The sequence below is a fragment of the Phocoena phocoena genome, chromosome 6 (assembly GCF_963924675.1).
Source record: "Phocoena phocoena chromosome 6, mPhoPho1.1, whole genome shotgun sequence".
NCBI classification, from domain to species: Eukaryota; Metazoa; Chordata; class Mammalia; order Artiodactyla; family Phocoenidae; genus Phocoena; species Phocoena phocoena.
This window is the reverse complement of record NC_089224.1, coordinates 106,001,043-106,028,768: the sequence shown is the minus strand read 5'-3', so window position 1 is coordinate 106,028,768 and position 27,726 is coordinate 106,001,043. Positions and strand designations below refer to the sequence as shown.

At 38.9% G+C, this 27,726-nt stretch overlaps 1 protein-coding gene across 6 annotated transcripts in view; it reads right to left on the bottom strand.

Annotated features, from left to right (window-relative positions):
* The window catches only part of PBX3 (PBX homeobox 3), a 230,906-nt gene that overhangs the window by 6,051 nt on the left and 197,129 nt on the right, over positions 1 to 27,726 (bottom strand). Inside the window, exon 8 of one of the 6 annotated variants that reach the window (XM_065878595.1) lies at positions 3,619 to 3,639. The exons of the other annotated variants lie outside the window; for them this stretch is intronic. Coding sequence (XP_065734667.1) covers positions 3,619 to 3,639 — 21 coding nt within the window. The remainder of the gene's footprint in view (positions 1 to 3,618; positions 3,640 to 27,726) is intronic. 6 annotated transcript variants of the gene reach the window in all.

Genomic DNA, 27,726 nt, shown 5'->3' with positions numbered 1-27,726 from the left:
TGTGGATGATGCAGAATGGTGCAGAGGCTCACTTGCTCTTTTGGCAAACCTCTCAACACTCTTGGAATAAGACCACTTCTTGGAGTTGGCCCCAGTAACACTAAAATGGCTGGGAGCACTGTTCATAAAAAATAGTCAACTGGCGTATACCAATTAATATATAAATGACTAGTCCCCTGAAAAGGAGCTGAAAAACTAAAGGAAACATTTGTTAAGTTAGGTAAATAATAAGAAATGCTTGTGAAAGAATGACTTATTCTTTTGGGGTCTGGAAGAATTTTGGCAGCTGTACAGTAAAATCATGTTTGGTGTGCTAAAAAGAGTAACATCAATTAATAATGGATGAAAAAACCCTTTGTCTCCTGCCTTAGAAGATACTGTATGTCTGCCAAGATGGCTGCTCAAGTTGTGCCAGTTAACATGTGAGAAGGTCACAACGTGCAAACTCAAGCAATTGCAATAAGGTCAAATGCAAATGCAGAATCAGTGGCTGATTTCATCAGGTAGAACATACTTATTTCTTTTGCAAACTACTTATGGTGCCAACCAGAGCAAACGGAAGAGATTTCTAAGGAGGATCTTGGCAACAGGCAGATTTCATCACATTTCATTGACAGCGAAACTTCAGCCCAAGACTCACTGCCTGTAGTTACATTGAGTGTTCAGGCACCTGGGAGCTGAGCTATATAAAGAAGCTAAAACCCACACAGCAATTTATGAATAGGTACCCACTTGCTATATAAAAGGCTCTGACCTCTCTTTTGTTAAAGTAACAGTTTAAAAACACTTTTTAATAATTTCTTAATAATGTGTCAAGGGGGCATGCTGCTGTGGTATCAGGCAGGGTGGGTCACTGTTTCATCCTGAACAGCCATTTAGGGACCCTGAGGGAAAATAAGGAGTGGTATAAGCCCTCCAACCCAATTTACACCAATGGGCATGCTAGTTGACCATCTCTGCCAAGTCTTTAATTGCTTTGGAAATAGAACTCTCATTCTTCAAACTATGGCACTCATCCGTTCAGGGAAAGCTAGAGAGCCCTGGCAACGGAGCCACATGAGGAAGACAATGTTGGCCTGCAGCAGCCCACACACTGTCCCATCCTGGGGGGGGGGTCACTGTGTGACACACACACAGGGCAGCACACTAGCTAAAGACCTGTGCAGCCACCATGAACACTGGTTCAGACAGCAACAAGCCAAAACTCATCAGGAAGCAAATATGCTGCAGATCAGGCCTTCCTAGCCGTTTCTGTTCCACTATCATCCCCCCACACAACTCCCCGACCCAATGAAGGATTAGACGTGCCCCTTCCTTCCTTCATTTCAAATAGTGGGGGTAATAGTAACTATTTAATGAGCATCTCCTTTGCACTGAGCATCACACAGAGCCCTTTGCATACGTTTTCTCATGTAACAATCTTAACAATCTCCAGGACTAGGTGATTGATTGAGGTGGTCACAGGCATCACACCTGTCCCAAATCCAATGGTCTTCTCTCTCCGCAACTTGTTTGACTTCTCAGCAGCATCTGATACTTGTAATTACCTCCCCCCGACCTCTGGCTCCTTCTTAAAGTGCTTTCTTTGCACGGTTTCTGTGACATTATGCTCCTGCTTCTCCTTCCCTGACACACCAGGGTGTGTGTGTGTGTGTGTGTGTGTGTGTGTGTGTGCACGCTGAGCAATCTTATCCCTATTAACGATTTCAACCATTGTCTCTGTGAATGACTCTCAGATTTCCATCTCTATCCCTAACTTCTATGAATAATTTCAGTTCTCAATTTTTAAGACATTTCCTTAGAAATGTTCTGTCACAACCTGCAACTCAACAGGTCTAAAAGAGAATTCATGTGTCCTTTAACCTGTGCCTCCGTCTCCATTTTCTCTTCATGTTCATGGCATCTCCACCGCCAGAGACGTGGTATTCGCCATGTCACAAAGTCCCTGATTCCACCGTTAGATAGTTCTGACGGATACACAGCTCTCTATTCGGAACTAAGATCCGGTTCCCTTCCATTTCCACTCATGGGCCTTAGTTCCAGTATTTAGACTGTCACAATATTAGGCTCTCAAACAGCCCTGAGGGACCCAACTCCACTCTGCCATCGGCCTCCTCTGCCCTCCCTTCTTTCAGCCCCATGTGTGTGGGGCAGGTGCGTGGGATAACTGTGTGGGACGTGGTGGGGGAGGAAGAGTCAGGAGGGCACACAGGTGAGAAGGTGAGGAAGACCTGAGCCCGGCAGAACAGGAGTCGTGGAGAGGGCAGAGGTCATGGAAGAGGACTAGAATAGGCAGAATTTGGCCACTGACTCACTGTGGAGGCCAGGGGAGAGGGAGAAGCCGAGATGATGCTGATGTGCGGCCCAGGCCTCCAAGAGCATGGAGGCAGATGCTCTGGGAGGGATTTCCGCACCAGGAGAAGGCAGCCTCAGTGACTCTTAGGATCCATTCCCAGACCAGAATTATATGACTCTAAAAATAAAAGTTCTGAATTTAGACTGTAAGATGACCCCAAAGGCATTCGCTCTGGTTATGCTTGTTAAAGCAAGTTCTCATAGCCCCCAACTCACTTGTCACAAGCATATCCTCAGCTCAGGAGGCAGACCTAGCGGACCAGCTCACAAAAACCTCCTTCAATATATATCACTCTAGCTTGTCTGAGTAAGACTGTCAGGCCTCTGAAACAGTTAAATATTGAATGTATCTATAGTGCAAAGGGAGATATTCCTGGTTGAGAGGGAATTTGGAATTTCTTAAGCATAATTAATGAAAATTCCCCAACTCTGAATTTAGCACGAAAGGCCCATCTTAGAATTCTCTTCTTCTAAACAATTCTCTGTTGGATTCTGTACTTTGTAGTTAATATTACCTTGACAATCAGAGAAGCTATAATACATTAATGAAACCTAGCCTGGAAAATCTGATTACAGCTTTATTAACGGTTTCATAATTGAGGAATCTCTATACCATCAAAGGTCTCATCTCCAGATACGTAAGAATTCTGTGTTGATGCATAACCCTGGACCAATCAAACAACAGTCATCACTAATAAAGGTTTATTTAATTCTCACAGTAAAATTTTAATATCACCAGCAGCCTGGGGAAGCTTTAGCAAGTGGATTTGCTTGACATCAGATCGTTTCTATTCTGCTAGTCCCGATACTTCTTAATCTTTAATATCAAGGCAATTAAAATTAATGGCCACTCATCCGAAGCTACTGTGGGCAGTGTTTCCTTGACATCAATTGTTTGATGGGATTACCTAGAGGTTAAACTAACAAGCAAGGTTTAATTGGAAGCAATGAAAGAAGCAGTGATCATACGTTATGTTTAACCTGCATAACCACATCTAAATGAATATCTAAAAATGTTAAACTATTTCTCAAATTAAAATATGCACGTCACATTCTGATATCACAGATGTGGATACTGCAGCAATCAGCTATTAAGACCACACTGCTGCAACTGAGATCGGTGTAATTAATGTATAAATCGACACCTAAGTTCAGGAGTTTTTTTCACATTTCAAAATCAGATGGATACAATTGCAAAAGTCACCCAGCTGGAAGCACCAAAAGCTACAGAGCACACGTGGCCCTCTCCTACACAGGGCTCACAGTGGAGCCAGGCTGTACACACTGGCTCAAAGGAGAGCAGAGCTTGCTCTCCCTCTGAACTTGAATGGTCTGTACACTGGTCCCAGAATAAAAACACAAAGAGAAAATTGGTGGACAAAAAGGGAATAAACTGTCCTGTGCTTCTCTTTCGAGCCACATATCAAGGATTCATGACTCTGGACTGTGCAGAAGGCAAAGGGCCAGGTGAGAATTTTAAGATCAGTTAAAAACAATAATAAAAACACAAGTACTGGGCTTCCCTGGTGGCGCAGTGGTTGAGAGTCCGCCTGCCGATGCAGGGGACACGGGTTTGTGCCCCGGTCCGGGAGGATCCCATGTGCCGCGGGGCGGCTGGGCCCGTGAGCCATGGCCGCTGAGCCTGCGCGTCCGGAGCCTGTGCTCCGCAACGTGAGAGGCCACAGCAGTGAGAGACCCGCGTACCGCAAAAAAACCAAAACCAAAACAACAAAAACCACGAGTACTCTCCTCCTCCTACTGAGGTTCATTGCTATCAGCTCCCAGACTGTATGCCTTTGGCAATCAGGGAAATGAGTACTGAACATTTTGCAGGCTGGTGATTTTCTGGAGCCCTTCTGCAAGGCCAAGAAGTGGCTGGAAAAGCTTCTGTTCTCTCCCAATTACTATAGCCATGCATTTCCCCTGACTCAATTCAGCTGCAGACTGCCAACTGCCTTTAAAAAGTAAAATGTTTTTCTTTCTTTTTTTAAAAAAACTATTTTACTGAAGTATAATTGATTTACAATGTTGTGTTAATTTCTGCTGTACAGCAAAGTGATTCAGTCATACATACATATATACATATATATATTCTTTCTCATATTCTTTTCTATTATGGTTTATTATGGTTCCAATATAGTTCCCTGTGCTATAGAGTAGGACCTTGTTGTTTATATATACTAGTTTGCATCTGCTGATCCCAAACTCCCAATCCTTCCCTCCCTAACCCCTCCTCTCCCTTGGCAACCACAAGTCTGTTCTCTTCATCTATGAGTCTGTTTCTGTTTCAGAGATATGTTCATTTGTGTCATATTTTAGATTCCACATATAAGTGATATCATATGGTATTTGTCGTTCTCTTTCTGACTTTGCTTAGTATGGTAATCTCTAGGTCCATCCATACTGCTGCAAATGGCATTATTTCATTCTTTCTTATGGCTGAGTAATATTCCACTGTATATATACACACCACATCTTTATCCATTCATCTGCTGATGGACATTTAGGTTGTTTCCATGTCTTGGCTATTGTAAATAGTGCTGCTATGAACATAGGGGTGCATGTATCTTTTTGAATTATAGTTTTGTCTGGGTACATGCCCAGAAGTGGGACTGCTGGATCATATGGTAACACTGTTTTTATTTTTTTGAGGAACCTCCATACTGTTTTCCATAGTGGCTGCACCAATTTACATTCCCACCAACAGTGTAAGAGGGTTCCCTTTTCTCTACACCCTCTCCAACATTTGTTATTTGTAGACTTTTTAATGATGGTCACTCTGACCAGTGTGAGGTGGTACCTCATTATAGTTTTGATTTGCATTTCTTTAATAATTAGTGATGATGAGCATCTTTTCATGTGCCTATTGACCATCCATATGCCTTCTTTGGAGAAATGTCTATTAAGGTCTTCTGCCCATTTTTCAATTGGGTTGTTTTTTTGTTATTGAGTTGTATGAGCTGGTTGTATATTTTGGAAATTAAGCCCTTGTCGATCACATCACACACTAACAAGGAAATATCAGAAAGGGAATGTAAACAAACAATGCCTTTAAAAATCACATCAGGGCTTCCCTGGTGGCGCAGTGGTTGAGAGTCTGCCTGCCGATGCAGGGGACACGGGTTTGTGCCCCCGTCCGGGAAGATCCCACATGCCGCGGAGCGGCTGGGCCCGTGAGCCATGGCCGCTGAGCCTGCGCGTCCAGAGCCTGTGCTCCGCAACGGGAGAGGCCACAACATGAGAGGCCCGCGTACCACAAAAAACCAAAAACCAAAAAACAAACAAACAAAAAACAGGTATAAACCTGACCAAGGAGGTTAAAGATTTATATGCTAAGAACCACAAAACATTAATAAAGGAAACTGAAGATGACTCAAAGAAATAGAAAGATAACCCATGCTCTTGGATTGGAAGAATTAATATTGTTAAAACAGCCATACTACCCAAGGCAATCTACAGATTTAATGTGATCCCTATCAGATTACCCATGACATTTTTCACAGAACTAGAACAAATATTCCTAAAATTTATATGGAGCCATAAAAGACCCAGAATTTCCAAAGCAATCTGTAGGAAAAAGAACAAAGCAGGAGGCATAACCCTCCCAGACTTCAGACAATACTATTGTCTACAAAGCTACAGTAATCAAAACAGTGTGGTACTGGCACAACAACAGACATATGGATCAGTGGAATAGACTAGAGAGCCCAGAAATAAAGCCACACATCTATGGACAATTAATCTTTGACAAAGGAGGCAAGAATATACAATGGGGAAAAGACAGTCTCTTTAGCAAGTGGTGTTGGGAAAGCTGGACAGCCACATGTAAATCAATGAAGTTAGAACACACCCTCACACCATACACAAAAATAAACTCAAAATGGCTTAAAGACTTAAATCTAAGACATGATACCATAAAACTCCTAGAAGAGAACATAGGCATAACTTTCTTTGATGTAAATCGTACCAGTGTTTTCTTAGGTCACTCTCCCAAGGCAATAGAAAGAAAAACAAAAATAAACAAATGGGACCTAATAAGCAAAAATAAATAAACAAATGGGACCTAATCAAACCTATAAGCTTTTGCACAGCAAAGGAAACAATAAACAAAAGGAAAAGATAACCTATGGACTGGGAAAAAGTAAAATATTTTTAAATGTGGAATCTAAAAGAGACAAACTCAGAGAAACCCCTGGAGGTTACCAGGGGTTGATTATAGCTAATAATACTGTATCACATACTTGAATGTTCCTAAAAGAGTACATCTTAAATGTTCTCACTAGGAAAAAGAAATGGTAACTATGTGATGGGATGAAGGTGGTAACTAACACTGTGCAGTAATTATTTGGCAATTTTTAAATGTATCATATCAACACATTGTATACATTAAACAATGTTATGTTTCAGTTATATCTCAATAAAGCTGGGGAAAAAAGTAAAAATGTTTTCCAAATATGTAACTAAATTCAACTTTTGTGTCACTTTTTTACCTCTTTCAAAAAGATACCCAGAACCTTCTACTCACTTAGAATCTTTAACTGAGGTAGATACATCAGATATGGGCAGTATCACATGATGGGTAAATGCTTGGGTCTCAGGGTCTGGTTTCAAATCCACACTGCCATTTACTATGAGTGACCCTGGGCAGATTATTTTAGTACTTTATATTACTCTCATATACAGTGAGAACAATAAGAGTAGTAATAGAAATGTTATTTGTACCTCATAGAAATGTCAGGTACATTAATGATTTTGGCCCATAGTGATTACCTGATATTATTAGCTATCACTACCACCTATGTTTTATCAATGAAGAATCAAGAGATCCAGACTATACACAAGTGGCCCAAAATCATACAGTGAAGTGTGACATATCCATACTACAACCCCAGGACACCCCATCAATTTTTTTCCTTTTTTACAATGAACTGGGATATATTTATTGAGTATCTGTTATGGCCAGTGCTATAGTAGGTGCCATGGGGAGATGAAAAAATAAACAGGTACCTCTACCTGCCTAGAATTTACAATTTGGTTACAAAAACAATGCTAGACACTCAAAATAATTAACAAAAATTGCAGGATGGTGATGATGACACACCAAGCTGTACAGAATAGACTATAAGTACACAAGGAATTTGGAAGGAGAGAAGACCCAGCAGATCTGGGAAATCAAAGAATTCAGAGGTAAGGTGAAACCTGAACTGGACTTCAGCTTCAATTCAACAGTATTTTTATTGAGACTCCGTATTTCAGAGGTACAACGCTCTAGAAGCTCTGTTGACACAAGCCAAACACATAAGCCACTGCCTCCCTCTACCTGGACCTCTCCAAGATTCCAGAGACTCATTCTATTTTCTAACTTAACTCCCTTTTCCCTTAACTTCTGAACCCCTCTTTTATAGTGAAAGAAGAAGGAGAAACCATTCTAAAGGAAAAGAGGAAAGGGGAATCAAGGAGTGTTTCTGCAAGAGGTGATGTCTGGTGGAGGTCTAACAAGTGAGGCATATTTTCATTGTGGAGAACAAGGGAGCCGAGAGAGAGGGAGGAGGCATGGGTACCAGGCCTGAGGGACCTAAAGCACCTGAGGGACCGGCAGGCTCTGGCTAAGGTACAGAGAAGGGGAGAGTGCTCCAGGCAAGGGAAAGCCGGAAGAAGAGCTCTGCAGGTGATCTCACCACCTCCACCACGCCAGGGCTCACTAAGGGAGGGGAGCCTGAGATTTCTAGGAAGTACAGTGGGGAACGTTCCCGTGAGACCACCTGAGGCCAGGTGAGGCAGCCTTCCCATTTAGGTGCCTGTCCCGTGTCACACTTTTTGCTGGAATACTGCCTAAAAAAGTTGAAAAAAATCAGGTATCTGCTCACACATTTTTTTCTCCTTTGTACATTTTTTAAGTTGGCATCTACAATTTTTCATTATAAGTTTATAGAGTTGTAAACAATGTTATTTCAGTATGTCATAAATGTTGACATTTTAAAATAAAACTGTAATGCTATTCTTTAAAATGTATCCAACCAAATATAAATAGCAAAGCAATTTGATACCCACTATCCATTTTAAAAATATATAAACTTGTTTTTCTTTAATAGTCAAAAATGCTGCATTCTCTTTTGTTTTGGAAGCGCATTTCCATTTCATTTCCCTCCCATATTATCCTAATGCAATATACTTTTATGCTCTACAAAAGCAATATATGGAAATTGAAATTTTTAAACTCTTTTTATTTACTATAATTATAATGCTCTACATGTTTAACATATCCTTCTGGATTAAGCTATCATCACAGTTAGTCTAAAATTAATCAAAGCAACGCCAATACTTATTTTGACAAATAATACTTATTTTGACCATCAAAAGTAAGGTTTTATCACACATGTATTTCTTTTTTATAATAGTTAAAACACTTTATTATTAAAAGTTCTATATTTATCAGCATTGAAATTCCCCCTTATGAAGTTACTGAGAGTACTTTGGAGGGGAACATTGCTTTAATTCTGATTCACTAAATTATTTGTAAACTACTGAATACTGTGAACACATTCTTCAATACAGAATTAACACATGCATTTCTTAATCAGAGGGGTGCTGGGTTATAAAGTGCTGATTGAAGGAGGTTTGGTTATCACCAATATTTCACACAATCCCTTGCTGGGAACCAGAGAGGGTCTCAGACTCTGGGGCAATGGGTGGGACTATCCATTTCCTAAACTGCGAAAAGGGCAAGTGGAAAAGGCGAAGAGGGAAAAGGACAGCCACATGAGCTACTACCACAGCAGCTTTCTGAGGCAAGTGGATTTCAGGAAGAAGTACACACACACACACACACACACACACACACACACACACGGAAAGCTGACCAGTGATAACCTTAAAACCATGCATGCCCTTGTACCCTCTGGAAAATCTTCAGCTACTTTGTGAAGCATGTGCACCTGAGTTCAAGACTGCTCTCTTAAGTGAGCAGGCTAATTCTAGTTGCATTAACTTATTTGTATGAGTACATGTGGGAGCCCCTTGGATGGGGTGTATCTAGTAAAGACCTTCAGCTATAAAAACAAGGCTCACTCAGGCAATCACAATGATGTGTCACAGTGACCTTTTGGAGTTCAACAAAGAACAAATTTGTTGGGCTTCCCTGGTGGCGCGGTGGTTGAGGGTCCGCCTGCTGATGCAGGGGACGCGGGTTCGTGCCCCGGTCCGGGAGGATCCCACATGCTGCGGGGCGGCTGGGCCCGTGGGCCATGGCCGCTGAGCCTGTGCTCCGCAACGGGAGAGGCCACAGCAGTGAGAGGCCCGCGTACCGCAAAAAAAAAAAAAAAGAACAAATTTGTCAGCTTCAGGAAATCAAAAACATTTAAAGAAATAAACAGAAATGGGTAGATACAGTTTACTTATTATTTAGCATAACCTTTCCTTAAAGTATGCCAGCAAATGTGGATATACATACACTTTGACTCAGCATTACTAAGAATTTATCTTGATGAAATATTTAGAGATATATGTGCAAAGAGATTCACCACAGTCCTACTTACAATAGTAAAAAGAGAAGTTAATTTATAGCACATCTGTATAATGGAATATAATCATTGATTAAAAATGCTGAAGAAAACGATATGTGGGAAATATTCACAATATATTGTAAAGAGGAGGAAAGGGCTTCTTTTTTCTCTGCACACAGCATGAGAATTTGGGGGGGTTAAAAATACTTACACATAGAGATACACAGGTGTGCACACGCAAACATACACATACACGTATGCATACAAAAAAAGTACTAGGACACACGTACCGATACGTGATTATCTTTTAGAGTGGGTTTATAAGTAACTTCCAATTTTGTGTTTTTCTGTGTGTTTTCAAGTTTTATCCAAATTGATTTCAGATAAGCAAGTACTAGGTTTTTTTCTAATTAGAAAAAGGTACTTTTCAGTGAAAAAAGTAACCAATCTTCTTTAAAAAGAAAGCACTTGGAAGTCATTTAACCATCTTGAAGAGTATTAAGTGCCAGGCACTATGCTGGCCCACATAGCTGCAGGAATCAGCAATCCCGTTCCTGTATTCTATCTGGAGGAGGGGGTTGGCAGGTCTGAGGATTCTTGAAATAATTAAAATCAGACACTTTGTAAATCTCAAGCCACTGAAGTTTCCCAGATTGCTTTGCCTTTAAGAAAAATGCCATGTTCAAATTAAAAAGCTAAACCATCTACAATGTCTCTACAGTCATTGAAAGCCAATTTATTAATTAGCATTAATTATATCTTACATTTCAAATTCTATCACTACATTTATTTATCATTTTAACAACAATGTTAAATAAAAGAGAAAAATTATTACTTAACGACTTAATCTTTAAGAGGCAGAAGTGCAGAACTTTATAGAGTTCATCCTTAGTTTTGCTTCCTTGCATAAAATACGTTAGGGAGAGCATCAGCACTTGTTTGGAAAAGCTGCAGCTAACACTAAAACATCATGAATGAGATTAGCAAACTGAACATTTTTAAAGCACAAATCAGAAAAATTTGCCACTGTGTTTCCCATGTTTACCTGTGATGCATACTTTATGTACTGTGCCTAATTAAATGCAACAGATTATGAAATGTTGAAATGCCAAGTTGTGTATAATGGAACATGTAGCTTATTTACACTGTAAACAATTTTACCTCTAATAAATAGTTTCTCTCTAATCAATATGTTTTCATCCCCATTATGTGATTCAATTTGAAATGAGGGATGGAAGCCAGATACTGTTCAATTTTTAAACTTCATGGTGTTAATAAACTAAATCTCATTCCACTCCTCTCCTTCCCAAGGGTGCACATCCAGTGAAGTTTACGTAAGGACAGAAAGGCTGGACAAGTGTACACTGTTACTGATTTTTTGTTCGTTTAATTTCACTGTACTCAGAAAACACACTCTATAATTTAAATTATTTAAAATTTATTGAGAGGTGTTTTATGGCCCAAAATATAGTTCACTTTCAAAATGTTCTGCAAGTGCTTCAAAAGAATATGTATTCTGCAGTTGTTGGGTACAGTGCCGGAGCCACAGAGGAGAGCACAGCAATAGGGGTGAACAGGGCAAAGTGGAGAGATTCCTGCACAGAGGATCAGTGCTGACCAGCACTCGCTAGCCCAAGAGACTTGTCTGCTCACCCGCCGGCCAAGAGAGGTGGGGGCTGGGAGCAGAGGCTCGAGCTTCGGAGTTCAGACCCCATGGAGAGGACTGGGTTTGGCTGCGAGAACACAGCCTGAAAGGGGCTAGTGCACCACAGCTAGCCGGGAGGGAGTCCAGGAAAAAGTCTGGAACTGCTTAAGAGGCAAGAGACCATTGTTTTGGGGTGCACGAGGAGAGGGGATTCAAAGTACTGCCTAAATGAGCTCCAGAGATGGGTGCGAGCCACGGCTATCAGCGCAGACCCTAGAGATGGGCGTGAAAACCTAAGACTGCTGCCACAGCCATCAAAAATCCTATATGCAAGCACAGGTCACAATCCACACCTCCCCTCCCAGGAGCCTGTGCAGCCCGCCACTGCCAGGGTCCCGTGATCCAGGGACAACTTCCCTGGGAGAACATACGGTGCGCCTCAGACTGGTACGACGTCACACTGGCCTCTGCGACCACAGGCCCGCCCTGCATTCTGTACCCTCCCTCCCACCGGCCTGAGTGAGCCAGCGCCCCCTAATCAGCTGCTACTTTAACCCCGTCCTGTGTGAGTGGAGAACAGACGCCCTGAGGCGACCTACAAGCAGAGGCAGGTCCAAATCCAAAGCTGAACCCCAGAAGCTGTGCGAACAAAGAAGAGAAAGGGATATTTCTCCCAGCAGCCTCAGGAGCAGCAGATTAAACCTCCACAATCAACTTGATGTACGCTGCACCTGTGGAATACCTGAAAAGACAACGAATCATCCCAAAATTGAGGTGGTGGACATTGGGAGCAACAATATATATATATTTTTCCTTTTTCTCTTTTTCTGAGTGTGAATGTGTATGCTTCTTTGCGTGTTTGTCTGTATACCTTTGCTTTTACTATTTGTTCTAGGGTTCTGTTTGTCTGGGTTTTTTTGTTTTTTTCTTGTTTTTTTTACTATAGTTTTTAGTGCTTCTTATTGTTGGTAGATTTGGTTTTTGGTTTGGTTGCTCTCTTCTTTCTTTCCTTTTTTTGTTTTTTTAATTTCTTTTAAATTTTTAATATTTTTAATTTTTATTTTAATACCTTTATTTTATCTTGTTTATTTTTCTTTCTTTCTTTTTTTCTCCCTTTTCTTCTGAGCCGTGTGCTCAGGGTCTTGCTCCAGCTGGGTGTCAGGCCTGTGCCTCTGAGGTGGGAGAGCCGAGTTCAGGACGTTGGTTCACCAGAGACCTCTCAGCTCCACATAATATCAAATGGCGAAAGCTCTCCCAGAAATCTCCATCTCAATGCTAAGACCCAGTTCCACTCAATGACCAGCAAGCTATAGTGCTGGACACCCTATGCCAAACAACTAGCAAGACAGGAACACAACCCCACCCATTAGCAGAAAGGCTGCCTAAAATCATAATAAGGTCACAGACACCCCAAAACACACCAACGGACATGGTCCCACCCACCAGAAAGACAAGATCCAGCCTCATCCACCAGAACACAGGCACCAGTCCCCTCCACCGGGAAGCCTACATAAGCCACTGAACCAACCTTACCCACTGGGAGCAGACACCAAAAACAACGGGAACTACGAACCTGCAGCCTGCGAAAAGGAGACCCCAAACACAGTAGGTTAAGCAAAATGAGAAGACAGAGAAACACACAGCAGATGAAGGAGCAAGACAAAAATCCACCAGACCAAACAAATGAAGAGAAAATAGGCACTCAACCTGAAATAGAATTCAGAATAATGATAGTAAAGATGATCGAAAATCTTGGGAATAAAATGGAGAAAATACAAGAAATGCTTAAAAAGAACCTAGAAGAACTAGAGCAAACAAACAATAATGAACAACACAATAAATGAAATTAAAAATTCTCTAGAAGGAATCAGTAGCAGAATAACTGAGGCGGAAGAATGGGTAAGTGACCTGGTAGATAAAATAGTGGAAATAACTACTGCAGAGCAGAATAAAGAAAAGAGAATGAAAAGAATTGAGGACACTCTCAGAGACCTCTGAGACAACATTAAACACACCAACATTCGAATTATAGGGGTCCCAGAAGAAGAAGAGAAAAAAAGGACTGAGAAAATATTTGAAGAGATTATAGTTGAAAACTTCCCTAATATGGGAAAGGAAATAGTCAAATCCAGGAAGCGCAGAGAGTCCCATACAGAATAAACCCAAGGAGAAACATGCTAAGACATATTAATCAAACTATCGAAGATTAAATACAAAGAGAAAAATATTAAAAGCAACAATGGAAAAGCAACAAATAACATACTAGGGAATCTCCGTAAGGTTAACAGCTGATCTTTCAGCAGAAACTCTGCAAGCCCGAAGGGAGTGGCAGGACATATTTAAGTGATGAAAGGGAAAAACCTACAACAAATATTACTCTACCCAGCAAGGATTTCATTCAGATTTGACGGAGAAATTAAAACCTTTACAAAAAAAAAAAAACCTTTACAGACAAGCAAAAGCTAAGAGAATTCAGCACCACCAAACCAGCTTTACAACAAACGCTAAAGGAACTTCTCTAGGCAGCAAACACAAGAGAAGGAAAAGACCTACAATAACAATCCCAAAACAATTAAGAAAAAGGTAATAGGAACATACATATCGATAATTACCTTAAATGTAAAAGGATTAGATGCTCCAACCAAAAGACATAGACAGGCTGAATGGATACAAAACAAGACCTATATATATGCTGTCTACAAGAGACCCACTTCAGACCTAGGGACACATACAGACCGAAAGTGAGGGGATGGAAAAAAATATGCCATGCAAATGGAAATCAAAAGAAAGCTGGGGTAGCAATTCTCATATCAGACAAAATACACTTTAAAATAAAGACTATTAGAAGAGACAAAGAAGGACACTACATAATGATCAAGGGCTCAATACAAGAAGAAGATATAACAATTGTAAATATTTATGCACCCAACACAGGAGCACCTCAATACATAAGACAAATGCTAACAGCCATAAAAGGGGAAATCGACAGTAACCCAATCATAGTGTGGGACTTTAACACCCCACTTTCACCAATGGACAGATCATCCAAAATGAAAATAAATAAAGAAACACAAGCTTTAAATGACACATTAAACAAGATGGACTTAATTGATATTTATAGGACATTCCATCCATAAACAACATAATAGACTTTCTTCTCAAGTGCTCATGGAACATACTCCAGGATAGATCGTATCTTGGGTCACAAATCAAGCCTTGGTAAATTTAAGAAAATTGAAATCATATCAAGTATCTTCTCCGACCACAATGCTATGCGACTAGATATCAATTACAGGAAAAAAAAAACTGTAAAAAATACAAACACATGGAGGCTACACAATAGCTACTAAGTAACCAAGAAGAAATCAAAGAGGAAATCAAACAATACTTAGAAACAAATGACAATGAAAACACGATGACCCAAAACGTATGGGATGCAGCAAAAGCAGTTCTAAGAGGGAAGTTCATAGCAATACAATCCTACCTCAGGAAACAAGAAACATCTCAAATAAACAACCTAAACTTACATCTGAAGAATTAGAGAAAGAAGAACAAAAAACCCCAAAGTTAGCAGAAGGAAAGAAATCATAAAGAACAGATCAGAAATAAATGAAAAAGAAATGAAGGAAACAATAGCAAAGATCAATAAAACTAAAAGCTGGTTCTTTGGGAAGACAACAAAATTGTTAAACCATTAGCCAGACTCATCAAGAAAAACAGGGAGAAAACTCAAATCAACAGAATTAGAAATGAAAAAGGAGAAGTAACAACTGACACCGAAGAAATACAAAGGATCATGAGAGATTACTACAAGTAACAATATGCCAATAAAATGGACAACCTGGAAGGAATGGACAAATTCTTAGAAAAGCACAACCTTCCGAGGCTGAACCAGGAAAAAATAGAAAATATAAACAGACCAATTACAAGCACCAAAATTGAGACTGTGATTAAAAATCTTCCAACCAACACAAGCCCAGGACCACATGGCTTCAGGTGAATTCTATCAAACATTTAAAGAGCTAACACCTATCCTTCTCAAACTCTTCCAAAATATAGCAGAGGGAGGAACAATCCCACACTCATTCTACGAGGCCGCTATCACCCTGATACCGAAACCAGACAAAGATGTCACAAAGAAAGAAAACTACAGGCAAATATCACTGATGAACATAGATGAAAAAATCCTCAACAAAATACTAGCAAACAGAATCCAACAGCACATTAAAGGGATCGTACACCATGATCAAGTGGGGTTTACCCCAGGAATGCAAGTATACACAAATCAATCAATGTGATACACCATATTAACAAACTGAAGGAGAAAAACCATATGATCATCTCAATAGATGCAGAAAAAGCTTTCAACAAACTTCAACACCCATTTATGATATAAACCCTCCAGAAAGTAGGCATAGAGGGAACTTACCTCAACATAATAAAGGCCATATATGACAAACCCACAGCAAACATCATTCTCAATAGTGAAAAACTGAAACCATGTCCACTAAGATCAGGAACAAGGTTGCCCACTATCGCCACTATTATTCAAAATAGTTTTGGAAGTTTTAGCCACAGCAATCAGAGAAGGAAAAGAAATAAAAGGAATCCAAATCAGAAAAGAAGAAGTAAAACTGTCACTGTTTGCAGACATGATACTAAACATAGAGAATCCTAAAGATGTTACCAGAAATCTACTAGAGCTAATCATTGAATCTGGTAAAGTAGCAGGATAAAAAACTAATGCACAGAAATCTCTTGCATTCCTATACAGTAATGATGAGAAATCTGAAAGAGAAATTAAGGAAACACTTCCATTTACCATTGCAACAAAAAGAATAAAATACCTAGGAATAAACCTACCTAAGGAGACAAGAGACCTGTATACAGAAAACTCTAAGACACTGATGAAAGAAATTAAAGATGATACCCACAGATGGAAAGACATACCATGTTCTTGGATTGGAAGAATCAACATTGTGAAAATGACTATACTATCCAAAGCAATCTACAGATTCAATGCAATTCTTATCAAACTACCAATGGCATTTTTCACAGAAGAGACCAAAAAACTTCACAATTCATATGGAAACAAAAGACCCCAAATAGCCAAAGCAGTCTTGAGGGGAAAAAAAACGGAGCTGGAGGATTCAGGCTTCCGGACTTTAGACTATACTTCACAGCTACAGTAATCAAGACAGTCTGATACTGGCACAAAAAGAGAAATACAGATCAATGGAACAGGATAGAAAGCCCAGAGATAAACCCACACACATATGGTCAACTAATCTATGACAAAGGAGGCAAGAATATACAATGGAGAAAAGACAGCCTCTTCAATAAGTGGTGCTGGGAAAACTGAACAGCTACATGTAAAAGAATGAAATTAGAACACTCCCTAACACCATACACAAAAATAAACTCAAAATGGACTAAAGACCTAAATGTAAGGCCAGACACTATCAAAATCTTAGAGGAAAACATAGGCAGAACACTCTATGACATAAATCACAGCAAGATCCTTTTTGACCCACCTCCTAGAGAAATGGAAATAAAAACAAAAATAAACAAATGGGACCTAATGAAACTTCAAAGCTTTTGCAAAGCAAAGGAAACTACAAACAAGACCAAAAGACAACCCTCAGAATGGGAGAAAATATTTGCAAATGAATGGACAAAGGATTAATCTCCAAAATATATAAACAGCTCTTGCAGCTCAATATTAAGAAAACAAACAACCCAATCCAAAAATGGGCAGAAGGCCTAATTAGACATTTCTCCAAAGATAAACAGATTGCCAACAAACACATGAAAGAATGCTCAACGTCACTAATCATTAGAGAAATGCAAATCAAAACTATGAGGTATCATCTCATGCCAGAATGGCCATCATCAAAATATCTACAAACAATAAATGCTGGAGAGGGTGTGGAGAAAAGGGAACCCTCTTGCACTGCTGGTGGGAATGTAAACTAATACAGCCACTATGGAGAACAGTATGGAGGTTCCTTAAGAAACTAAAAACAGAACTACCGTACAACCCAGCAATCGCACTACTGGGCATATACCCTGGGAAAACCATAATTCAAAAAGAGTCACAATGTTCAAAGAAGCTCTATTTACAATAGGCAGGACATGGAAGCAACCTAAGTGTCCATCGACAGATGAATGGATAAAGAAGATGTGGCACATATATACAATGGAATATGACTCAGCCATAAAAAGAAACGAAATTGAGTTATTTGTCGTGAGGTATATAGACCTAGAGTCTGTCACACAGAGTGAAGTAAGTCAGAAAAAGAAAAATAAATACCGTATGCTAGCACATATATATGGAATAAAAAAAAAAATGGTTCTGAAGAACCTAGGGGCAAGACAGGAGTAAAGACGCAGATGTAGAGAATGGACTTGAGGACACAGGGAGGGGAAAGGGTAAGCTGGAACAAAGTGAGAGAGTGCGTGGACTTATATATACTACCAGATGTAAAATAGATAGCTAGTGGGAAGCAGCCACATAGCACACGGAGATCAGCTCGGAGCTTTGTGACCACCTAGAGGGGTGGGATAGGGAGGGTGGGAGGGAGACGCAAGAGGGAGGAGATATGGGGATATATGTATATGTATAGCTGATTCACTTTGTTATAAAGTAGTAACTAACACACCATTGTAAAGCAATTATACTCCAATAAAGATGTTAAAAAAAAAAGAAATCAGTGGTCAGCCTAATTGCTACTCCTCTGCGGCCACTCTTATTTTACTCTCTGGTTACTTTTGTTTTGACTGTGTTCACTGTGGATTCCTATTTATCTATCTTCTTTTGGGACTGTACCTTTTCATAAATCTAGGGCTTAGAGTCTTCCAACAGTTTTGGAAAGGTATCAGCCTTTACATTTCAAATATTGCTTTTGACCCACTATTATGTTTGCTTCCAGGACTACAATTACATTGTTAGACTTCTTACTGTATCCTCAATGTCCCTTACTCTCTCTCCTGATTTTCTATCCTATTGTCTCTCCATTCTTCAGCATGTTTATTTTCTTATGACCCATCTTCCAGTTCACTAATTCTCTCTTCAGCTATGTTTAACCTGCTATAAAACCCATGCACTGAATTCTTAATTTTGGTTACTGAATTTTTGGTTCTAATATTTCCATATGAGCTTTTTTATGGTTTCCAGTTCTCTGACAAAATTCTCCAGTTTGCTTATTTCCTTGGAGATTTTATATATATATATATATATATATATATATATATATATATATATATATATATATATATATATATATATATAAAATACTATTTTACAGTCCATATCAGATCCTTTTATTTTCTAGAGTTCTGTGGATCTGATCCTATTGTCTGTCATTTCTGCTGGTTTCAGTATATATTGTTATGTCTTTTCGTAGGTCTGTTTGTTTTTTTTCTGATTGTGTCCCCAATGTTTTATTTGCTTTGTTTATAGAAACAACTTGAAGCTTAGAATGATGCTATCTTTCTCCACACAAAAAATATATATATATTTGCTTTGTCCAGGCACCTTTGAGGACTAGCAATCCAATTCAAGGACTGAGGTATTCTGAAACAGAATTACAGTCTCTGTGAGGGTCTATGTACTTCCAGTGCACCCCTACTACTAGGATGTAGCTCTGATAGTATCAGTATAAATCCTAACACAAAGCAGGGAAACAAGGTATCCTTCCTTGATTAGTCCTAGATACCTAGACACCAATTCTTGCCTTCTCAGCCCTTCAAAGTTGTCAAAAGCACAGCTTAACCTCTCAGAATTGACAAACAACCCATGGAAAAGTCATTACCCCAGGCCTTATTTTCTTCTTACCTGCAGATTCCCTGAGCAACATCATCCCTTCAACTATGAATTTAAGTGAATGACTCTCAAGCTAAATCTTTAAACTTGACCTTTCTCCTAAGTTATATTTCCAAACTGAACACTTCTCAACTGGGATCCTGATGGCAATGCAAATCTGGCATAACTACCACGAATCTTTAATCTCCCCTCCATCAAACCAGCATTTCCTATAAAGAAACAAAACAAAACAAAAAAATTAAAGAGAGGAAAAGAGAAAAAAGAAAAGCTCCCAGCATATCCTTATGTGTTTCCTATATCCGCTAATAATATCGCCATCTTCAATTATCTAGGTTAAAAGCCTCCACTATCCTTTATTACTCTTTCCTTCTCGCATCCATATCCAATTGTTAACCCAATCTCCAAAATATCAGTCCTATCTCCAAAATACTTTTAAAATCCATCCCCATTTTCCACTTTCAGTGGCTTAATTTGAATATTCACCACCTCTTTCCTAAACTATGCTACTAATCTCCTATGTAGTCGCTCTTATTCTAGTGTTTTCCCCTTCAAATTGACCTTACACATTGGTGCTAATTTCTCTTTCATAAATCTGCTCACATTACCCAAACCCAGAAATCTGTATTGCCCTTATTTTATTTCATAGCACTTATTACCATATGACATTATATATATATATATGTTATTATTTATAATTAAAATATAAGATATAGAACATTTATAGTTTTTATGTATGTGTATATATATATACATATATATATATAAATTATCCTTCTCTCCTCATTAGAATGTAAGCTCCACGAGGACAGAACCTCTATTGTAGTCACTGTTATATGTAGCACAGTGACCAGAAATCACTCATTGAATGACTGTTGTATAATTAATTAGTTAATGCAAAATAGACATCTAAACTGTTCAGCCTCATAACTGTAGGCAAAATTACAGACATCTAAACATCTAAACATCATAATTGCAGACCATCCCCAATCAGGCTCCAGCGTGACTTTCTATCTAAGTCATTTCTTCAACAAATACTCATTGAGTGTCTATGTGTTGTACATCTGCTAGACATTCAGGATATAGTGCTGAATAAGAGCACAGTCCCAATCAACGGGGAATTCACCATCTATCAGAGGAACAACATTAAACAATTCATTATTTAGTTATAATTATGGTAAGTATTATCAAGGAAAAGTATGAGAAGCTGTGAGAATATATAATGGAGGGTATCAACTGGAAGTTCAAGAAAGCTTTCTTGAGGAATTGATATTTGAAGTGAGCTTTGAAAGAGTAGTAATTAATAAAATATTTACACATATGTTTAGGGGGTATAGGATTAGACCATCCCAGGCAGGAGAAACAGCAAAATAATAACTAGTATTATATTTTTTCTTATTCTTAGATAAGCACTCTCCTAGATGATTTACATGTATCTTCTTACTGAAACTCCCATAACTTTATGAGGTACATGCTATTTTTATTCAAATTATACGTATGAGGAAATGAAGCACAATAAGGTTAAATGACTTGCCCAAGGTCACAGAGCTATTCAGTTGGGGGTACTTTCCTAATCCTCAGTAAACCCCTCCTGATACCATATTCCAAGATGGCACCCATATGCACTAGTACAGTCCCCCAGACAATTCTGGTATCCTGTCAACAACACATTTGTCTGTCTCCCTCAAGAAATTTGACATTTCTCAGGGAAAACAATCTTATCTCCTTCACCTTTCTTTGCCACAGTGCCAAACACAGTGTCTAGTCAAAGTAGGCACTCAGTGCCTGTTGAGTGGATTAGAAAAACAGCCCCAAGTCCTGGTAAGATCAAATTAACTTATTTTTACTGTATGTAGCTTCTACTCTCAAAATCCATACTTGTTTTAGAAAAGTAATATGCTCTCCACATAAGCTGACAGAAGAAAGGAGAAGAGAAGCCAAAAGACAAGAACAAAGGAAGCCCAAGAGCATCTCTGGAGAATGCCAGATCTCCTGGGTGGGAATACCACAGAATCGAAATAAGTGGGAAGCCAGGAGGCTTGAACTCAGAGCTGGTTCTGATCAGATGTCTTTGCCCTTCGGGCTACATTGTATTTCCTCTTTTCACTCCTCCCTACCTACTCTCACTCTGCTCTGGGCCCCAAGAGGCTGACCTATATGCCCTCGGGCTTCTGGACAAAGGAAGTCACTGGTAGGAGATGAGAAGAGACGAAAGCAAGGTCAGAGTATTTGTTCCCCTGATTTCCTCACTGTAAAACTGCATTTACTTAAGGTCTCAGTTACTGGCCTCCACACAGCTTCTATGTCTTGGTTGGGTTCTGATAATTTTCCTTATCTCTTCAGGCCAAGTGGTAAGTAACAGAACCAAGCAGTACCAGCATTATCCTTTGTGGTTTCCCTACACTCTGCCCACACTTCTGTAAATAGTCGCTTTATTAAACTCTCCTCAAATTATTTTAATTTGAGTGTGCCATCTGTTTTCTGCTGGAATTGACTGATATATTGGCCTGTTGGTCTGACCACAGAAGTGAAGAAATGGAAAGGTGAGATGCAATGATGACGGACAGGCAGGAGGAGAGGCTGACAGGAATACTCAAAGGGAAAGAACAGACAAGGAGGTGAACGGGACAAAAACCTGAGGGACCATGATTCTGATAGGGCTTCTTCTTGACAGGAAAACTCAAAAAACACTACATCTAATCTGGAAATAGTCTTTCTATCCTTAGTTGGGTATCACACCCAACGAGTATTAGAGACACCCTCAAAAAAAGTTCCCTAAAATAAATATAATACCTGACATCCCTGGAGCAAGCTTTAGGCACCAAGCTAATCATGGTGCTGATTGTTTATAGAGGAGGACAACAACAACAAAAAAATCAGCGGCTTCCCGTTTTCTTTAAATCTTGCAGATATGCCTTATCTGTACGTGTGTTACAATATCCTCAAAGCTATCATCTTTTTACAACCTGCTCCTTTGTTCTTTGCACACTGTTTAATGATGTCGCATCTCCACTAGGACACACACTCAGAGACTTTACAGAACAGAGGGTCTGCAGCCTTCTTTTAAGACAGTGTGAAAGAATCACTTTAACAAAATAGCTGCCATTGTCCTTCAACTTGTCTCCAGTGCACCAGTTGCATACTTACAGTAGAAATCCACTTCTGCCTTCTATCTACTGCCAAAGTAACTGAAAAGGCTTTTATGGATAGCTGTAAAAGATACTGTAATTTGATAGTCATCTTTTTTTTCCTGCTCTAATTATTATTTTAACAGGCTTCTTCTTATTTTAATAGATTTTTTTAATAAGGAAATCTTACTTACAAATTTTAATTAGCTTACTGAATATTCACTGCTTTGGAATAAGTAGTTTAATGAGTAAGGAGACCTCAGACTACTAACTAGCCTGGAGTCTCTAAAGTAGCTTACGGGGAAATGATGCAGCCTTAGTGATATAAGCCCAGCCTGTACCTCACAAACCAGGACCCTGAGCCAGGGCTCCAGAGACAGAGGAATCACATTGCCTCTTGCAGGAAAAAAAGTAAAAATCGATTTTATTCCTTTTTATCAAGAACCTCTGTGTAAGGGACTTCCCTGGTGGTGCAGTGGTTAAGAATCCACCTGCCAACATAGGGGACATGGGTTTGAGCCCTGGTCTGGGAAGATCTCACATGCCACAGAGCAACTAAGCCCATGCGCCACAACTACTGAGCCTGCACTCTAGAGCCCACGAGCCACAACTACTGAGCCTGTGCACCACAACTACTGAAGCCCGTGTGCCTAGAGCCCGTGCTCCACAACAAAAGAAGCCATCGCAGTGAGAAACCTATGCATCGCGACGAAGAGTAGCCCCTGCTCGCTGCAACTAGAGAAAGCCCGCGCGCGGCAACAAAGACCCAACGCAATCAAAAATTAATAAATGAATATTTATTAAAAAAAAAAAAGAACCTCTATCTAAGAACCTCTAGCTCTCCCACTCACGGAGACTTGCGACCGTTGTCAAATCACTTAACTTCTCTGAACATGTCTCTGCATCTGTGTTATATAATTTTCTCCACATTAGACTGTTATGAAAGTGGGTCTTATCACCACTTTAAAAGCTCTAATATATGTTAGTTGGATGAACGTATGAATGAATGAATGAATCTTAATGCTGCCGATTAACCACTCTATCATTTCAGGTTCTAATCTGCTAAAAAAGAAAATCAATCTTTTCTTTACAGTACACTTCAATTACAGTAGCAATGAAGAATAAGTTAACATTTTTCATTCTAAAAACACCTAGCAGGGAAAGTAGGGCCCGAGTTATTTAAATTCAAAATTGGAATCAGGAGAACAATGGAGTTTTTGTGACTCACTAACTTGAATAACCAATGAAAGTTAGCTCTATTCCGAAAAGTAAAAGCATATCAATATCTGTCCCACTGATTAAGAATATATGACAGGGACTTCCCTGGTGGTCCACTGGTAGGCTCTGCACTCTCAGTGCAGGGGACCCAGGTTCGATTCCTGGTCAGGGAACTATATCCTGTATGCCACAACTAAAAAGAGCCCACATGCTGCAACTAAAGATCCCGCATGCCACAACAAAGACCCCCCGCGCAGCCTAAATAAATAAATAAAGTAAATAAATATTTTTTAAAAGAATATATGGCAATTTAAGTATGATTCTCAGTGCTTATGATATTTGAAATAATATCTTTTTTTGTGACTTTCTACAGTGTTATGTAAAAGGGGAACTCCAGCTTACTAAATCACACTAACCCTTAAGAAATCAAAGATTTCAAATTCTAAGTTCAGTCTGCAATTCTATGTTAAGATATTTATATTTATAATATATTAACACAAATTAACATAGGACTAAAATAAATTGTAAAACTTTCACTTACCTGTTCCTATTTATATAGTGAACCTAAAAAACCTATAATATATATTAACTTAATATGTCCAAAACCAATCTCCTGATCTTCCCCAAAACCTGTTCCTCCCAAATCCTTGCCCAACACACTTAATGACAACTCCATACTTCTGCTGCTCAGGCCAAAACTGTTAGAGTCATCCTATCAGTAAACCCTCAGCTGTACCTTCACAATTATCTGGAATGCAGCCACCTCCCATGGCCTCTACTACTATCATCCTGGTCCAAGCCACCATCATCTTCTGCCTGGATTACTGCAGTGGCATCATAACTAGTGTCTCTGCTTCCCCTTGCCGCCCATAGTCTATTGTCAATACAGTTACCATGGTGATCCTGTTAAAACTTAAGTCAGATCATATCACTCCTTCGTTTTCCATCTCACTTAGAGTAAAAGGCCAAGTCATTACCATGGTCTATAAGGCCCCTGTACCACTTGGACCTCACATTCCCTTTGACTTCATTTCCTACCACTTTGCCCACTTGCTCAGGTTACTTTTACCTCAGGGTCTTTGTACTTACTGTTCCCTCTGCCTGGAGTGTTCTTCACCAATTAGCCACATGGCTTGATCATTCATCTTCTTCAATCTTTACCAAAAGATATTTTCTCAGGAGGGGTTTTCTTTACTACCCTATTGAAAATTACAACCTTTACCTCACCGCTCTCCTTCCCTCCTTTATTTCTCTCCATAACGCCTATCCCTTTCTAATTTATCATTTACGTACATTACCTGTTTGTATCATCCCAGGAAAATCTAAGCTCCATAAGGGCAGGTTTGTTGTTGTTATGTAAGTAAGTAAGTAACATTTTAGTCAAATGAAAACTATATATACAAAAAAGGGACATACATCATGACTACAGGGCCTGATGAATTTCCATAAAGTGAGCACACCCATCAAAACATCATTTAGGTTGAGAAACGTTCCCCTTTGCAATCACTGTTCTCTCAAGCGAAACCACTATCCTGACTTTTAACACTAAGATTAATTTTGCCTGTTTTTGAACTTTGGAATAAATGAAATTATACGCTAAGTGCGTGACTTCTTTCACTTGGCATTATGTAATTACATATAGTCTAGTTCATTCATTCTCATTGCTACATAATATTCCAAATACATATAAATATACCACTTTTATTTACCCATTTTCCTATTGATGGACCTTTCCATTGTTTCTAGTTTGGCTATTATACTGTTGCTAAGGATATTCTTATATATATCTTTTGGTGACAGATGTACACAATTCTATCAGGTATGGCAGGGAGTTCAGCCTGTTAAGTTCACAGATGTCTCTTCCATCCCTAGCACAGTATCTGACACATAATAGGTATTACAATAAATTTTTTGTTAACAAATGAATGGAATTATTCTTTAAAAACTTCTCTTATTTAGATTTAATAATTCACGTATGACTTCCTAGCCTTATATATGTAGGTTTATAATGCATAAAAATTAAATTAACCTCTGTAAATCCTCCACTCAACTTAATAAATACACTACCAAAAATACCACTAAAACTCCTTGAATATCTCTTTCTAATCCCATTCTAATTAACTGAGTATTTTTTTTATCATTCCCTTTGTTCCTTTATATTTAACCATATATATGTGTCCCCTAAATAATATGCTGTTTGCTTGGTTTTTAACTTTATGAAAATGATATCATACTATATATATTCTGCATTCTGAAAAATTGGCATTTTTCACTCAATATTAGAATTCACACAAATTGATGTGTGTAGCTGTTGATCATTCTTTTTTCACTGCTATATAGTAATCCATTGTAGAATTATACCACAATGGATTTATCCACTTCTCCAGTCAATAAACTGGAAAACTCGCTTATATCAAGTTTTTTGCCATTTCAAACGGTATTACTATGAATGCAAGACAAGAGGTTTCCTAGGGCAATTTCATCTGAAATCATGGATTGGATGATATGTTTGGATGATATGTGTATATTCAAATTTATAAGGTAATGCCAAAAGTTTTCCAAAGTGGCTATACCAATTTACATTCCTACCAATGATATTTAAGGGTTCCTGCTGCTGTATATTCTTACCAACAATGTGTAGAGTTTGTATGCTCAGTCTTAGGATTTTTTGCCAAACCAGTAAATGTAATTTTATTGCAGTTTTAAAATCACATTTTCCCGATAACTAATAAGAAGGATCTTTTCATATAATTGACCATTTATATTTCTTCTTCTAGGAAATCCTTGTTTGTGTTTTTGCCTATTTTTCAAATGGGTTTTGTCTTTTTCTTATTAATTTATAGGAGTTCCCTATATATTTTACATTTTAATTCTCTTGCTTATACACTTACAAATATCTTCTTACAGTTTGTGGCCTGTCTTCACATTTTAAAAAGGTTTTATCTGAAATAATTTCGAACTTGCAAAAAAAGTTGCAAGAATAAAAATAGTGTAAAGAACATGTAAGTGTGCCCTTTACCCAGATTCACCTGTTACTAACATTTTGCCCCATTCATTTTAGCATTTTTGTGCACTCAAACACATGCACTTGCTCTGTGTGTATGTTTGTATGTATGTGTTTATATATACACATATACACACATACACACACACACAAACATATATATAAACACACTTTCTTTTCCTGAACGATTTGAGGGTAAATTATATACATCATGGACCTTTACCCCTAAGTAAGTCAGTGTGTATTTCTTAGGACTAGAGATATTCTCTTATATAACCACAGTACAATTACAAATTACAATTCACTTTAGTAAATTTAAGCCAATAATTCTTTTATGGCATTCTTCCCTCCAGGAGAGGATCCAGTCTAGGGTTGATCATTACATCTACATGTCATGTGTCTTTTGCCTCTTTTAATCTAGAACATTTCCATGGCCTTTCTTTGACATTTGTAAAGAATACTGCTCCCTCCCCACGTTTTTTTCCTAATAGAACATTCCTCATTATGGGTTTGTCTGATGTTTTCTAGTGATTACATTCAGGTTACATTCCAGGGCAAAATACTACACACAATGTCCATTTGCCCCTCTTTGGTGATCAATCATCTAATCATTACAATCATCTAATCACCTGGTCAGGGTTTTATTCCATTTCTCCACTCTATAATTGCCTTTCTAAAGAAGTATCCCTTGCAACAAATAAAAGGCCTATGGAGAGATACTTTAAGACCATGTTCTTCATACAGATATCCTCCTAGATTTAATATCTATTGATAATTCTTTTTTAAAAAAATATGAAACAACTCCTAGTGTTTTATTTATTGATTGATTGATATATGGCTGTGTTTGGTCTTCGTTGCTGCACACGGTCTTTCTCTAGTTGCGTCGAACAGGGGCTATTCCTCGTGCAGAGCATGGGTCTAGGTGTGTGGGCTTCAGTAGTTGTGGCATACAGGCTCAGTAGTTGTGGCACACAGGCTTAGTTGCTCTGCAGCATGTGATATCTTCCCAGACCAGGGATCAAACCCGTGTCCTTGCATTGGCAGGAGGATTC